Source organism: Amphiprion ocellaris, chromosome 11 (assembly GCF_022539595.1).
Source record: "Amphiprion ocellaris isolate individual 3 ecotype Okinawa chromosome 11, ASM2253959v1, whole genome shotgun sequence".
NCBI classification, from domain to species: Eukaryota; Metazoa; Chordata; class Actinopteri; family Pomacentridae; genus Amphiprion; species Amphiprion ocellaris.
Window position 1 is genome coordinate 4,185,329 of NC_072776.1, and position 17,082 is coordinate 4,202,410.

Consider the following 17,082-nt stretch of genomic DNA (forward strand, 5'->3'; position numbering starts at 1 on the left):
GAGTAAGTTCTGGACAAATTTTTAATCATTTTGGCCAAATGTGGAGAGTTGTTAAAAGACTTCTGCATCATTGTGAGCTAGCGACACAGCGTCACTGTAACCATGACAACAAGTGAGCACTACATCAGCTGCCTGCTGACAATCACATGATTGTGATCCTACTACAAATCCACCACTGAGGACTTATCAGGACTTGTCCATCAGAAATGATACAAGGAACAACTGATTAAATTGTGGGGGTGTTTCTGAGTCCCATCAATTCCCGCCGCCTGCTACATATTTAGGTGATGTGATTCAGTATCTGTACATAACGTACACATGCAGAACACACACCTGTGCTCAGTGCAGGTCATTTTGTTTGTGGGTACATCTATATTAAATGGACACAGTCTATGGTGCCATGATTTCTGGAATGAACAACGTGGCACTGCGCTCTCTGACTGCTTTTCTTGTTCTCTCTGCTGCCATCGCTGACAGTTATGACTCTTTGCTTCTTTCTTTCTGTGGAGGTTTTGGCGGCACACGTGCACGTCACATGTGATCCCCATAAAGGAGGTGGAAATCACAAAATGAAATCAAATGAAGGAGAGAGAGAGACAGATTTTCCATCCACCTCAGTAAAGATGATCTGATCTGAGCTGACAGAACCAACAGAGCTGCTGCAAACACACGCACACACACACACACACACACACACACACACACACACACACACACACACACACACACACACACACACACTGGTTGGTTCCAGATGGAGATGAGTTTCCCATCATGCCCTCACTACCCACTGTGCTGACCCACACACACACACAAATACATTAATATAAGCATCTTACGTCAATATTATTATAATATTAACAGCCTTATACCAACTTTTATTCATTCCCTGGAGGTTTCATCTTCTCATAATTATAAAATCAACATCTCAACCCGCATTTTAAACTGCTAGATGTATAAGAACACACTAAACCTACATCCAGTCTCTCAGCAGCAGTCCAGTGTCGTGGTGGCCGAGCCATTTGGTCGCTGTGGGCAGTTATGGATCATAGTTTACACACAGAGTCGTTTTCCATCATTACACTGATACATTTAATTCCTCCAGACTGACCCTAACTATCACTCTAGCTTGAACCAAGTCTCCACCAGATAATCTAAGGATGTACTTTATGCAGATCTGCTTGTTGTTTAGCTGCTCTGATAGAGTAACCTAATGGTAAATTCACTGCATCTTCGCACTTTTAGCTAATCCTAAAACCTCCAGAGATACCTCACTGTCTGCGGGAATTCTAGAAAAACACAAGCAGCTTTTCTGATGTCTGCTGTGAAACTACCAAAGGTAGACAGCTAAAAGGCTGAATTCAGACCAATGCAGAGCACAAAGCTGCACAGCTGGAAGTTTTTGGAAAGCACAATAATTGAATTTTTCTTTGAAAAGTGAAAGGACATAGATGCTTTTACACATCCTGTACTGCCATCTTATTTTATTTTTTTTTATTCTCAATGTTGCATAACGTGAGTCAACTACAAACCGTTTTTTTTTTTTTTTTTTTTAATATTTTCTTTCTTTTTTAGGTAGCAGACGAGAAACGCAGAGAAGCTGGATGACGTACCAGGATCTGAACCAAAGACTTTCTGCTCAGGATTGGCCCATGTGGTAGGCAACTTATCCACTAAGCTGTAAAGAAGAAATTGAAGGAATTTTAACCCATTTTTGGTAAAAATCGACAAAAAAACAAAAACCAACAAATTAATGTCCAGTCCAGCACCGTTTCATTTATTAGCCACGAATGACAGAGATTGTTTACATATTATTTTTGAATTGGATCAACTATTACTTTATTCAGTTAACCAAATCACACCTGTTGTGATTACTGTTCTATCTCCTCTGTCTACACAAAATGTAATTAATACACGTTTGAAGCATTTTCTATCTTTAACTTCTCATCCTTTCATCAGAAATACAGATTGATGGCGTCTCATGTTGCAATGATGCATCATGTTTTATAAATAAATATTGACCTGAAGCTTTTATAAATCACATATTTTCCCTAAATTGTTCAGCCTTATTGTCTGTAAAGACAAAGATACCTATCTCGAAAAAAATCTACGTTAGTAAGTAAAAGGCTTAAAAACAAATGTTTTTTTCCCTCCGTTTTCCTGTTCATTACTTCACACAGATCTGATGTTCTGCTGATGATTTTTGACTCCTGTGGACATTTACATCTTTTCTTAACCCTCCTGTTGTCCTCATTTACAGACACCAAAAAATATTGTTTCCTTGTCTGAAAAAATCCCAAAAAATCAGAAAAAAAATTTCCCAAAGTTCTGAAAATTTGCAAAACCTTCAGAAAGAAAATTCCAATAATTCCTTAAAAGTTTCCCTTAAAAGTTTTATTTGAAAAAAATCCCTCAAATTTGGCAAGAAATTTCTTGCAAATATTTTCCAAAAACGAGTAAAAATCATCCCAAAAAATCCTAAAAATATCTAAAGTGATTACATATATATCAGCAAAACTTCTAATATTTTCTTAAGAACATTCACATAAAAAATTTTTTGTGAATGTTCTTAAGAAAACATTTTTAACATTTCTTTTTTTCCACCAAAAATGTTGAAAATGTGGACATCAGAAGTTTCACTGTGAAAATATATATATATTTTCCACATTTTCAAACTTTAAAATGGGTCAATTTTTTTCCCTTCTTCTTTAATAACTCTTTCATTGTCATACTTTGATTTTATACTTTACATCAAGTATTCTACCTCAGGCAAGCAAAAGGAAATGTTTTCTGTATGGTTTCACATCTGAATACTTATGAACTAATGCACTAGGGTTAATTTATAGTCACTAGTTTTAATTGTTTTGGTTTCATTTCTTTAATCTCCCAAAAAGACACTTTCACTTTACACAATATATGTCATCTCGCAGCGCTAAGGTACAAACCTCAACATAACTCATCCCTCTTTAAACAACCAAAATCCACCTGCTACTTCAAGAACTTCACGTTTACAGCAAAAACGCTTTGATTTCTTTCACACTTCCTGCAGTCCAGCGATCATTTGAATTTCTGTCAAACTGCTGCAAGCTTCTGCGTCGACACAAAACACAATTTGCCTGTCTGAGACAAGACGAATTCGTGTGTAGAAATAAACAACAACAGCGGATCCATTTATATAGAAATATCTAATCAACACACACACAGCATGCTGACAGGCTGACTGTGTGTACGTGTGTGTGCGCTTGTATGTGAGTGTGTGTTAATCTCTTCACACTGAGAGACTCTAATAACCCCCCACGGGCCAAACCAACTGCTCTCTACTACTGCCAACACACACACACACACACACACACACACACACACGCACACGCACACGCACACGCACACGCACACACACACACACACGCACACGCACACGCACACGCACACACACACACGCACACGCACACGCACACGCACACGCACACGCACACGCACACACACACACACGCACGCACACGCACACGCACACACACACGCACACACACACGCACACGCACACGCACACACACACGCACACACACACACGCACACACACGCAGGCTTAATGACATTAGCTTGGATGAAATACAGCAAAACAGATTGGCTTCACACACACACACTGTATTTACACCTTCATCCTGCTTCACTAATCAGTTCTGTCTGAATGGATTTCAGCCAAAAGTCGAACACACAACAGGATGTTACCAAAATATTAGCACAATTATACCCAAATATTACCACAACATTACCACAGTTATACCCAAATATTGCCACATTACCACAGTTATACCAAAATATTACCACAATTATACCAAAATATTGTCAAGATATTACCACTATTATACCCAAATATTACCACAACATTACCACGACATGAGCAAATCTGCGTCTGTTAACTTCTAATACATTGAACATTGCTTCACTACCTGGTTGGTTGCTAGCGTTGGTGCTCTAAAACCCATGGAATAGCTTTGTAAAAAAGCTGTCGAGGTGTTTGACAAAAAGCTGCAGTCATTTCATCATTGTGCAATCTTAAAGAAATATTGATTTCTAAGCCTTGAGAGTTTCAAATCATTTAAAAGTGCTTGTTTAAACTATAAGTCTGGGAATGGGATGGCCCCATCGGCCCTTGGGGATTTTATCAAAGAGAAAAATGGTATTAGTAGTACAAGGTCAGCCACCAGGGGTGACTGTGAAGTAACATTTAGAAAGTCTTCCATTGCACAGAATATCTATTAAAGGTTGCACAAACTGGAATACTTTACCTACGGCTATCAGAGAAAGCTCCACCTTTGTCAGTTTTAAGAGACAGTAAAAGGCAAATAACATTACTGGTAAAAGGGCAGAGTTTTTTCTTCCATTACGGCGAGTGTTCGGGTGCATTTTGGATTAATAACTTCACATTTAGCTTTGCAAATTGGAGGTGAAGTATTTTGACCCCTCAGCACTAGTGGGCAAACCCTGATTGGTTCGGGTGCAAACCACACGAGTGAAAATGTCCCCGGCTTTGCTTCATTCGTTGTGCAGCTCTCTTTCCCAACATTTCCAGTCTCAAGCCGCTGCAGCTATCCAATAAAGGCAACAAGCCCGAAAAACAATCTTTAAACTCCAGCACCAGCAAAAGGAGCCAGACAATAAATCCAAACGCTGCAAAGTGGCCAAGCTCTGATCTGGTGAAGAAAATAACTCTCCAACCGTCTCTGGACACAGTCTAAAAGTTACCAGAAGGTCATTTACTGCTGTTCTTACGATATTAAAGTCCCAAAGCTGAAGACCACATCTCACATTCTGACTGACGAACTCATGATTACGAGACAGCTTGAAGTGGAATCAGTCAATCTACTTTAATAAAATGGATATGAGCGTAAATATCATAAAAGAGTTTTGTAAATGTTATGTTTTAAATGTTTATCTGCATGAACGGATGCAAACTTTTACAAGAAACTGGAAATGCATACGTTGCTATGGATGAACCCTGTTTTATATCTGTGCTAATTTTTGGAAAATTAAGTAGACATCAGTTAAATTTAATTTTATTTATATAGCGCCATCTCAGGGCAATTTAAATAGTAAAGATTTTACTATATAATATTATAGAGAGAAACCCAAGAAATCCAACAATTCCTTTTAAGCAAGCACTTCAAAAGTTAAGCAGATATTAATGTCTTATTGCTATGAATTATTGAACCTAATGATCACTAGATGACTGTGAACCTGAAGAAATCCTTAAAACCTGATAGTTCTTAGGCAGGTTTTGAAGTGTTTTAAGTTCTGCCCTGTTAGTTTTCTGTATAGAATCAGTCATGACCTTGTAATTGTGACCGTGAGCTGGTAATACCTAATTTGTATACTTTGTGTTCCAAAGTGTGAACACATACACAGTCATGGAAAAAATGATTAGACAAGAAATTAAGAAAACAAGGGGGTCTAATCATTTTTTTCATGATTGTAGTTTGAGAAACTGGACTCATGTTGTAGCCAAACTGGGCCTGGAAGTTTACTTCTAAGATGTTAAGTGGTAATTAGCCATCCTTTTTGGTAATTATTTTGGTAACTGTCCAATCTTTTTTCATTTCATGTGCTTTGGTGCCACTTGGATGAAAACATATTTTGCTAACTGAACACTAAAGAAGATTTTTAACCCATTTCCTAACCAAAATAAAGATTGCATATTGTCAGTTATCTGGATAGCAACCAGGGTCACAATTACGGAAACAGGTTCATTTGTTTTGTTGAAGTTTTTTTGTGAAACGGTTCAATTATATGGAGTCTGTAAATCCTGTTTTTGTTGTGAGGCACAAACTGTTTCTAAATATACAAAAATACACAATTTTAAAGTTTGTATGTATGGACTTCTGACTGTGGTGTGGAGAACTTCAGCTAATGGGAACCGCAGTTCTAGTCACAGTTCACAGTCGACCACATGAGCCCATCTTATGCTCCAAAACACACTCAAACAATCACACAAATGTTTCATCTGAAGCTTTTCAAAAAGCAGTTTTCAGTTTAACAAGAGGCAGCAGCTCACCTAAGTCTTTCTGTGAGAGGAATCTGAATTATCTCAAGCACTGAGTGTGTGTGTGTGTGCGTGTGTGTGTGCGTAGGTGTGTGCGTGTGTGTGTGTGTGTGTGTGTGTGTGTGTGTGTGTGTGTGTGTGTGTGTGTGTGTGTGTGTGTGCGTAGGTGTGTGTGTGTGTGTGTGTGTGTGTGTGTGTGTGTGCATGTGCATGTGCGTAGGTGTGTGCGTGTGTGTGTGTGTGTGTGTGTGTGTGTGTGTGTGTGTGTGTGTGTGTGCGTGTGTGTGTGCGTAGGTGTGTGCGTGTGTGTGTGTGTGTGTGTGTGTGTGTGTGTGTGTGTGTGTGTGTGTGTGTGTGTGTGTGTGTGTGTGCATGTGCGTGTGCGTGTGCGTGTGCGTGTGTGTGTCCGTCCAGATGTCTCGGTTTCAGGTGGTCTCAACAAGACGGAACTTCTCCATTACAACACCAGCTGCCTCGACGCCGTCAGGCCCGCTGGTCGCCGCGGCAACCTCGTCTCCACAGTAACTGACCTGTGGGGGTCTCCGGGACGATGGGGGTCCAGGTCAACCTGGTTCGCGTGAGCAAGACGTCGTGACTCTTCTTCCCCAGTTTGAAGATCCCACGCAGCACAAGACACTCACTGAGGCACAAAAACACAGGAATCAGGTATATTTATCTATCAATGATCAATCATTAGGTCAGAGTGATGAATTAGAAATAAATCTACCAATTATTTACTCAATTAATCAGTTACTTGTATGGTATAGAGATGGTTAGACACTTCACCATAGCGCAGAAGTATGTAATAAAATGTCAATTTATTCAACCAACCATGCAAAACCCAAAGGAATTCAGTAAACAATCAAATATGGCAAAGACAGGCATTAAATTTTCACATTTTTAATATTGTTTCAGCTGCTCTTTAACCCTCCTGTTATCCTCATTTACAGGCACCAAAAAATATTGCTTCCTTTCTGGAAAAAATCCAAAAATTCTGCAAAAAAATTCCCCAAATTTCTGAAAATTTGAAAAACCTTCAGCAAGAAAATTCCAATAATTCCTTAAGTTTCCCTTAAAAGTTTGATTTAAAAAAAAAAAAATCCCCCAAATTTGGCAAGAAAATTCTTGTAAATATTTTCAAAAAATGAGTAAAAATCTTCCCCCTCAAAAATCCTAAAAATACCTAAAGTGATTCCATATATATCAGTAAAACTTATAATATTTTCTTTAAGAACATTCACATAAAAATCAACCAAAATCCAGCAAATTTCGCTGGATTTTGGTTGATTTTTTTGTGAATGTTCTTAAGAAACATTTTTAACATTTCTTTTTTCCACCAAAAAATGTTCAGATTTCCCAAAAATGTTGAAAATGTGGACATCAGAAGTTTCACTGTGAAAATATATATTTTTTTCCCCACATTTTCAAACTTTATGAGTCAATTTGACCTGCAGGACAACACGAGGGCTAAAATGCCCCAAAGGTATTCTATTGGATTCAAGTCCAACGACTTATTTGGCCAGATCATAGTTTGTTTTTCTTAGTTTTCAGAGTCTTTTTTTCTTCTGTGGAAACTTCTGTGATTTTGGCAGATTGTTTTAAGCCGTTATCAGAAATATTTCCTTTCTGTCAAGCTTCTGCAGACTAGAACTCATCTTGTCAGTCAGTATTCTGGTAAATCCACAGGCGTTCATGGTGCCATCTATAAATGACATCCCCCCCAACACCTTTTGTTCTCACGCAGCTTCACATCATCACACTCCCATCGCTGTGCTTCACTGTCAGGTCTATGCATTCACTGTGGTAGGCCACAGGTTCACACCAAACATGCTGGACCCCGTCTGAGTCCAAAAATCTCATCTGACCAAAGAATGTGGTCCCAGTATTTGTCGGGTTTCTTTCCACAAAGATTACAAAGATTCATGTTGCAGCTTTGCACTAAACAGCATGCTAGGATGTTTTTGTTGGACACCATCCAAGCAGATTGATCTTATATAGTGTTGAGCTGTCGCAGATACTCCACTTTCCACTGATAACCCCTTTGTCAAGTCTGAAGCACCTGTCCATCTGTTTTCCAGAGCTAGATTGTAGAAGTGGTGTCCTGTCCATGGTTTCATTTTAGGAGGTTGGCCTTTGTGGCTCTGATTGGCGGTACTAGTCTTGTACTGTACTTTCTGATTACTGCTATAACTGTGTTTTACCTGACTTCACTGATCTTCCTGTATCCTTTTAAATCTATGTGAAGTCTCACAATCGGACTGATAACTTGGTGTGACAGTTGTTTTACATGTGGAGTCATAATGCAGACATGCAGATAGACCCCAATCCCAAACTGATAGAGTTCTTGTGTTCATAGGTCATTGTAAAATCACGTTCATGCAGTTAGGCTGATTGGAAATCACAGATGTACTTAAATTTTGTTTCAGCGATTGGATGTTTTATAACTTGAGTGTACAATCATTTATTAGAGATAGAACTCTACAATCATTTATTAGAGATAGAACTCTACAATCACCTATCAGAGATAGAACTCTACAATCATTTATTAGAGATAAAGCTCTACAATCATTCATTAAAGAGAGATAGCACTCTACAATCAGCGATTAAAGAGCGATACTGCACAGATCTGTTTTCACCTCTGAAATAACTTTATACTCTGTAAAGAACTCGGTTTTAGTTTGTAAAGTTTTCAGTTGCAGTCTTTTACTTTGAAAGAGCTTCCTGAAGAGACAGACTTAAACGCTGTTTTCCCTCCTCTGCTGTGTCCGTTTGTTATATTTATCATTCAGACACCTGTATGGTTCTCTGTAGAACCTGAGGAGAACCTGAGGAGAACCACTCACCTCTGCTCCTCCTCCTCCACCTGCTCCTCATGGTCCTGCTTCTTCTTCTTCTTCTCCTCCTCATCCTTCTTCTTCTTCGTCTTCTTCGTCTTCTTCTTCGTGTTGTCTCTCCGCTCCTCCTGCAGCTCCTCCTCAGGCTCCGACATGTTTACTCACTCGACGAACAAACAAAAGGAACGAACGAAAGAGTAAACAAACAAACAAATAAACAAACTCGGCCGTTATGAGTTCCCTCCTCTCTGATAAACATGCAGTAAGCTGATCACGGTGTATTTCCGGGGTCCCGTCGCTATGGAGACAGGCGGCGGCTTTAGTCGCGGCTCGAGCACGAGGCAGATTCACCGGCGTTTAATCTACAGGCATGCGCGCTCCCGTATCCATCCCAGCGGGAGCGCGCAGACTGTGAGTAAACTTCGATGAGTTTATGACTGTTACTTAATAATAATAATAATAATAAGAAGAAGAAGAAGAAGAAGAACAATAAAATGCATTACAGTGAAAATAGATATTGCAAGTAAAGGTCCAAATATATAAAATATCTCAAGATAAAATAACTTATAATTGCTTATGTCAGGTTTTAAGAAAGTAGCACACTGTTTTTGCTCAAGTATGACACTTTAGTTACTTTTACTTTGAGTATTTACGTTTAATGATTATTTTTAAGATCATTTCTGACCACAGTTTGGTTGAGGTTTGAGTCAACTTTTGTATCACATTTAGGTTGTTTTCAAGCTATTTGAGGTCATTTTTTTTGTCACTTTTCGGCTCCATTGGGTCTTTTCTGACTATTTCACATCATATTTTGAAACTTTTATGTCTTTTTGTGGTTGTTTTGCCTCACATTTTGACTGTTTCAAGTCTTTTTGTTGTTGTTACATCACATTTTTGATATTTTCCATCTTTTGTGGTCATTTGGTCATTTTTTGGCTCCATCATGTCTTTTCTGACTATTTCACATCTTATTTTGAAACTTTTAAGTATTTTTGTGGTTGTTTTGCATCACACTTCGACCACTTCAAGTCTTTTTGTCGTCGTTTACATCACATTTTTGATCCATCTTAAGAAAAAATAACTGATAATTGATTATGTCAGGTTTTAAGAAAGTATCACATTTTAGTTACTTTTACTTTGAGTATTTACATTTAATGATGTTTTTAAGATCATTTCTGACCACAATTTGGTTGAATTTTAGAAAATTTTAACACGTTTTCATTGCAAAATAAAATGGCAAAAACTCAGGATACCTGCACTCATTTGTTGAACATAAATCCAGTCTAAAACTACAAACAGTCGTGTTTAAATTTGTGTTTGCGCCCATATTATCTTTCAGTATAATGTAATAGGATTTCCAGCACTGTAAAAAAATATTCCCATAAAATAAATAAATAAGGGAATACTGTGACATTCAAAAACTGTAAAAATGTTAGTAAAAATAATAACGTTTTTAGCTGATTTGAATACAATAAAACTAAGTTACTCGTTATAAAAATACAGATTTACAATTTGTCTTGTTTGTTTTACAGTCAACATGTAAATTAATACTTTTTCTGGGATTTCATTTGTTATTATCTTTAATCAAAAAAACAAATATGTGAAATAACAGTTAAAATATTTGACATTTTTCAGTCCTTAATACACATAATTTTTCCTCGAAACAACGACAAATATCTGTAGAATAATTATTTTAATTTTTTGTTTTTGCTCATTTAAATAGTGTAGAAACTGTGTAATTTCACTATTATATTTACTATTATACTTTTTAAAAATGTGATTTAGCTCATTATTATCTGCGACTAACAAAACAGGGAAAATTTGGAAATAAAAGTTAAAAATGCATACCATATTTCAGTCCTTAATACACATAATTTTTCTTCCAAACAATGCAAATATCTGTAAGATAATGATTTTCTTTTATTTTTGCTCATTTAAATAGTGTAGAAGCTGTGTAATTTTACTATTATATTTACTATTATACTTTTTTAAAAATGTCAATTTGCTCATTATTATCTGTAATTTAACACAACAGGGAAAATTTAAATAAATAGCAGGAAATTATTCCAAAAAACACCATTAAAAACTGTATTTGCAGTGTAGTACAGTAGCAGTGGAGTGTCGTGTCCACTGAACTCCTCCTTCTTGCTTTATGGAGTCATTTTAACCTCCTGATCAGGTGAGTTTCACCCGGTCAGTAACACCACCACCGTCGCCATGGCTACCTGCAGTTTAATTTACCTTGATTGCTGAAGGTGTCCTCTGGCAGCCAATCAGAGCGGAGGAAGGCTGCAGCGTAAACACCACATTATAACACACACGCAGCGTGAGTGTCGCTGACAGATGGCTGAGTTTAAGCTGCATTAATCAGAGTTCTGATCAGCCAACAGACTGAAACACAAACCGCTATCACACAGAATACTGCTAATGCTGGTATTAATACCGCTAACGCTGCTGCTGCTGTTACAGGAGCTGTAGAGGGGGATGTGAGAGAATAATTTGCAGTTTTACTCAGTTTTTCCTCCAGTTTTTACTACTACTAGATTTATCTTACTGATCAGGTGACCAAACGTCCTGGCATTATTTATTTATTCCTTCTAATACAGAAGAAATATTATTTATATCATTATTTCAGTTGCTATTTTTGAAACTTGTCATAATAAAACATGTTGAGAAACCTCTGAAGAGCCTGTCTGGATTTGTGTCCATACAGAGAGGCATACTTTAAATGGATGGAGATCATAAGGCAGACCTGGGCATCCTACGGCCCGCGGGCCACATCCGGCCCGCCGAATGACCCTGACTGGCCCGTATGAGGTCACTGGAAAATATTAAAAGTCAATGCAAATATATATCATCGCAATACATGCAAGCAATACGCCTGCACTGCTTTTATTTTGAAAGGTCTGAGTTAACGTTTTTTTCGCGCGTGCTTTCCGTACTTAGCATAAGGTTTATGCGCTGATTGGTTTGTTGGTTAGCTTCAGCCCAGGAAGATGTCAGCTAAAGGCAAAAAAGAAAGATTGATTCCCAATGCAGATTTTTTTTAACAAAGCATGGACTTCCAAGTATTTCTTCATTGCAGTCAGAGGTAAATCTGTGTGTCTAGTTTGTGGAGAACAGGTCGCGGTGCTCAAGGATTATACTCTGAATCGACATTACGAGACCAAACATGGCGGAGAAGTACAAACGTTTGACTGATGCAGAGCGGGGAGGATGTCTGAAGGTTTGCTAGCTAAACTGCTAAAGCAGCAATGACTTTGTTTTACCAAAGCTCACATCAAGGGATGCAGCAGTCAAGACGAGTTTTCTAATATCCTACAAAATCACCAAAAACAGTAAGCCACTGTCTGATGGAGAGTTTATAAAAGAATGTCTGGTGGACTCTGCAGCGTTTATATGCCCGGAGATGAAAGGAGCGTTCGTTAATGTGGCCCTTTGGAGGCGAACCGTAACGAGGCGGGCGGAGAGCATCGCCGAGAATCTGGAGCTTCAGCTGCACAACAAAGTGAACGATTTTGACGTTTTCTCTTTGGCTCTGGACGAGAGCTGTGATGTCCGTGACACAGCCCAGTTACTCATCTTTGTACGTGGACTAACAAAAACCTTTGAGATGACGGAGGAGCTGGCAGCTGTGCAGCCAATGAAGGGAACCACGACGGTGAGTGATTTGTTCACTGAGGTAAATACATGCATGAACAAGCTGGGACTAAAATGGGAGAATTTGGTTGGTGTTACAACTGATGGCTGCCCAAATTTGACAGGGAAAATGTTGGACTTTTGAAACGGATGCAAGTTAAAGTGACTGAAATAAACCCAGAACAGAAACTGATATTTTTGCATTGTATTATACATCAGGAGGTGCTGTGTAAGTCAGTGCTAAAAATCAACCACGTGACTGATGTTGTAGCTAAAGTAGTTAACTTCATCAGGGCAAGAGCATTGAATTACAGACAGTTTGTTGTCTTTTTGGAGGAGATGATAGTGAACAGGTGACCTTGGTTACCAGACAGCTGTCAGATGGATCAGCCTGGACAAGGTGCTTAAACGAGTTTGGGATCTGAGAGCAGAGATTCAAGAGTTGGACATTGTACATCATTGTATTGTGTAATTTACTGTTTTTATTGAGATATATTGAACATTGCTGTAAGTGTAGTGGGGAGCTGTTGTCTTTCTTTATGCTTCACAGTCATCTTAATGTAGATTTAGAAAAACTGACAACACCTCATAGTGTTCAGGATGAACAAAAACTGACATGATAAGGCAAGTTTCAAATCTCTGTCAGCTGATGGTCATAATTTTGTAGAATAAATTCTGAGTGATGCTTACTTACTTCGCTTGTAAAAACAGTGACTGCTGAAAAGTAATTAAAGCACTTGGAAAATTGGTTTCACATTTTATGTATGTCTTTATGATAGTAAATATCTACAACTCAATAGGCAGCAGTCATAGTTTGAATGAAAAAACAAAATCTTTCATTAAATAGTTGTGTTCTGTGTTCCACATTTTCATTATATCATTGTATTGTTTCATTTACTGTTTTTATTGAGATATATATTGAGCAGAGCTTTTAAGTGTATTGGTCCGGCCCTTAACAATCGTCAGAGTTTCTCATGTGTATGAAAATTAATTGCCCACCCCTGTTATAAGGCGTCTTTGAGGGAACTTTTGCGTCACGTTTAGGTTGTTTTCAAGCTTTTTTGGGGTCATTTTGTGTCATTTTTCGGCTCCATCTTGTCTTTTCTGACTATTTCACATCATATTTTGAAACTTTTATGTCTTTTTGTGGTTGTTTTGCATCACATTTCCAAATGCTTCAAGTGTTTTTGTCGTCATTTACATCACATTTTTCATGTTTTCCATCTTTTTGGGGTCTTTTTTTGTCACTCCATCATTTCTTTTCTGACTATTTCACATCATATTTTGAAACCTGTACGTCTTTTTGTGGTTGTTTTGCATCATAGTTCAATCACTTCTGGTCTTTTTGTCATCGTTGACATCACATTTATGGTGTTTTCCACCTTTTTGTGGTCATTTTGTGTCACTTTTCGGCTATTTTACCAGTACTTTATAAGTATCATTTGAATATCTCGTTGCCGGGGCGAGTGTCCTGGTGTTCAGTCAAAAACCAAATATGGTCACCCTATCTTACTGGTTTCTATCATTTATTTAGAAGTAGCTTTTCTGAACATCCTGATTTAAAAAAACAACAAAAACAAGCATGATTCAGCTCCAGCTGAGGATCTTTGTTGCATGTTGGTTCATTGTCTGTCTAATAAATTCAACAATATCCAAAAAATCTAACTAGATAAAGTAACTTCTGTTAGCATTTAGGCTAAATAACTTGACATTTGTGCTTTAGACGTGTAGGAGGTGTCCATGATTTCATTTTAGTGGTACTAGTCCTGTACTGTACTTCCTGATTACAGCTGAAACTGTGTTTCACATGATGTCAAACAATCTTCCTGTATCCTTTTTTCATGTTTGTGAACTCTCACAACTGGATTTATAACTTGTCATGGCTGTGACATTCAAAAACTGTAAAAATGTTGTAAATAATAGTTTAAAAGTAAAGTAAAATAATGATTTTTTAGCTGATTTAAACACAATAAAACTAAGTTACTCATTATAAAAATACAGATCTATAGTTTTGTCTCCTTTGTTTTTACAGTCAACATGTAGATTGATGTTTTTTCTGGGATTTCATTCGTTATTATCTCTAATTTAACAAAACAAGCAAAATCTGTAAAATAGCACATAAAATGTCTGCCATTTTTCAATCCTTTATACACCTAATTTTTCTTCTAAATAATACAACTGTAAAATTAGGATTTCTTTTGGTTTTGCTCATTTAAATAGTTTAGAAACGGTGTAATTTTACTATTATATTTACTATAATACTTTTTTAAAATGTGATTTAGCTCATTATTATCTCTAATACGCATAATTTTTCTTCCAAACAATGCAAATATCTGCAAAATAATGATTTTTTTGTCATTTAAATACAGTAGAAACTTTTACCATCATACACTGTGAAGGAATGAATTACCATTTGTAAAAATACAGATTATTTACCACTTTGGCCTATTCATTTAGACCTAACATGCAAATTAACACTTTTAAAATGTGATTTAGCTCGTTGTTATCTGTGATTAGCAAAACAGATAAATAATGGTTAAAAATATCTACCGTTCTTCAGTCCTTAATACATGTAATTTTTCTCTTAAAGACAAATATCTGTAAAATGATGTGGAGTTTTTTTGCACATAGATACAGCAGAAACTGTGTAATTTTACTACCGTGCATGCAGGATTCAGTTCCAGCTGAGGATCTGTGCTGCATGTTGGTTCATTTCCTGTCGAATAAATCCAAAAATATCCCCAAAATTTAACTAAATAAAGTAGCTTCTGTTAGCATTTCGGCTAAATAACTTGATATTTGTGCTTTAGATGTATAAAAGGTGTTTTAACCTGACAGAATATTCCTGAAAATAGTTTCTGCTCCGTTTGATCAGGATGAATCTTCCTGCCGCAGCCCGACGTTCTCATTATTATTCCACTTTAACAGGGAGGCTAAATGGTGGTATATGGCCACCATATTGTCCCTGTTGACTTACACACACGCACACACACACACACACACACACACACACACACACACACACACACACACACACACACACACACACACACACACAGCAGGACAGCAGTGTGTGTGTGTGTGTGTGTGTGTGTGTGTGTGTGTGTGTGTGTGTGTGTGTGTGTGTGTAGGGGGGCTCTCATGCATAAACAAGATCATTTTCATAAATTAAAATCTTGCCTGCAGAACGAACATCTGTGCCCTTCACACACACACACACACACACACACACACACACACACACACACACACACACACACACACACACACACACACACACACACACACACACACACACACACACATGCAGCAATCCTGGTTTTGTCCTTCGGTCACTGTGATAATGTTGTTAACAGGGTTTTCTCTGTGTTTTCTCCTCATGTGTTCCGTATCATACTCGGAGACTAAACAGGATTTGGTTTTGTGTTCAGTTCTTATGATTGTCTGCATGTTTGTGAGCTGCTTGTTGCATTTTTTTTAAGTTAAATTCTTCCCTTCAGCAGCCGTGTGGGAACTGCTCAGACTGCATGACATCAGACCAAAACTGTTTCTGGTTACTTTCATTTTTGACCAGTCTGACAACATCCTTGATTAATTGTGTAATTGTCTGAACTACAATATCATTTATAATGCCTATAATCTTCAAATTTATTGTCTAAAATGCAAAAAATATTTAATTTACTGTCAGAAACCCCAAAGAAGATCAGCAAGACAGAATGAATTTTCTGTCAATAGACACTTATTAAGTTTGTAAAATATTTCTTCTATGTTTATATTTCTTACACATTTTTTCTACATATTTGGTTTCAATGACCTCAAGCTCCAAACAACAACAAACAACAACAACAACAAAGCTAGTTGTTTTTATCTGATGCTGAAGAGTTTGTGTTTTTAACCCTCGTGTTGTCTTGCAGGTCAAAATTGACCCGTTTTAAAGTTTGAAAATGTGGAAGAAAAAATATGTTTTCACAGTGAAACTTCTGATGTCCACATTTTCAACATTTTTGGGAAATCTTCTAACATTTTTTAGTGGAAAAAAAGAAATGTTAAAAATGGTTCTTAAGAACATTCACCAAAAAATCAACCAAAATCCAGCGAATTTCACTGGATTTTGGTTGATTTTTTTTGTGAATGTTCTTAAAGAAAATATTAGAAATTTTACTGATATATATGTAATCACTTTAGATATTTTTAGGATTTTTTGGAAGATTTTTACTAATTTTTTGAAAATATTTACAAGAATTTTCTTGCCAAATTTGGGGAATTAAAAAAAAAAAAAAAACTTTTAAGGGAAACTTTTAAGGAATTTTCTTCCTGAAGGTTTTGCAAATTTTCAGACACTTGGGGAATTTTTTTGGTGATGTTTTGGATTTTCTTCAGACAAGGAAACAATATTTTTTGGTGCCCATATATGAGGACAACAGGAGGGTTAAACTGACATTGTACAGTTGTGTTATTTGAGTGTTTAGATTTCTGTGCGTGTCTTTAATGTGTAAATGCTGAACTTGGCCAGTAAACTGGACCAATCACTGGTGTTCTGTTGTGTTGCTGCAGATGAACAGAGTCTCTCAG

The 17,082-nt window shown here is 37.1% G+C and overlaps 1 protein-coding gene across 1 annotated transcript in view; it reads right to left on the minus strand.

The window, feature by feature from the left end:
* cerkl (ceramide kinase-like) overlaps positions 1–9,220 on the minus strand; it is a 54,132-nt gene extending 44,912 nt beyond the window's left edge. Inside the window, exons 1-2 of the mRNA XM_023296107.3 lie at positions 8,881–9,220; positions 6,568–6,677 (exon numbers count right to left, since the gene is read on the minus strand). Of these exons, the coding sequence (XP_023151875.2) occupies positions 6,568–6,677; positions 8,881–9,026 (256 nt within the window). The 5' untranslated portion in view covers positions 9,027–9,220. The remainder of the gene's footprint in view (positions 1–6,567; positions 6,678–8,880) is intronic.
* Between the last annotated feature and the right edge of the window lie 7,862 nt (positions 9,221–17,082).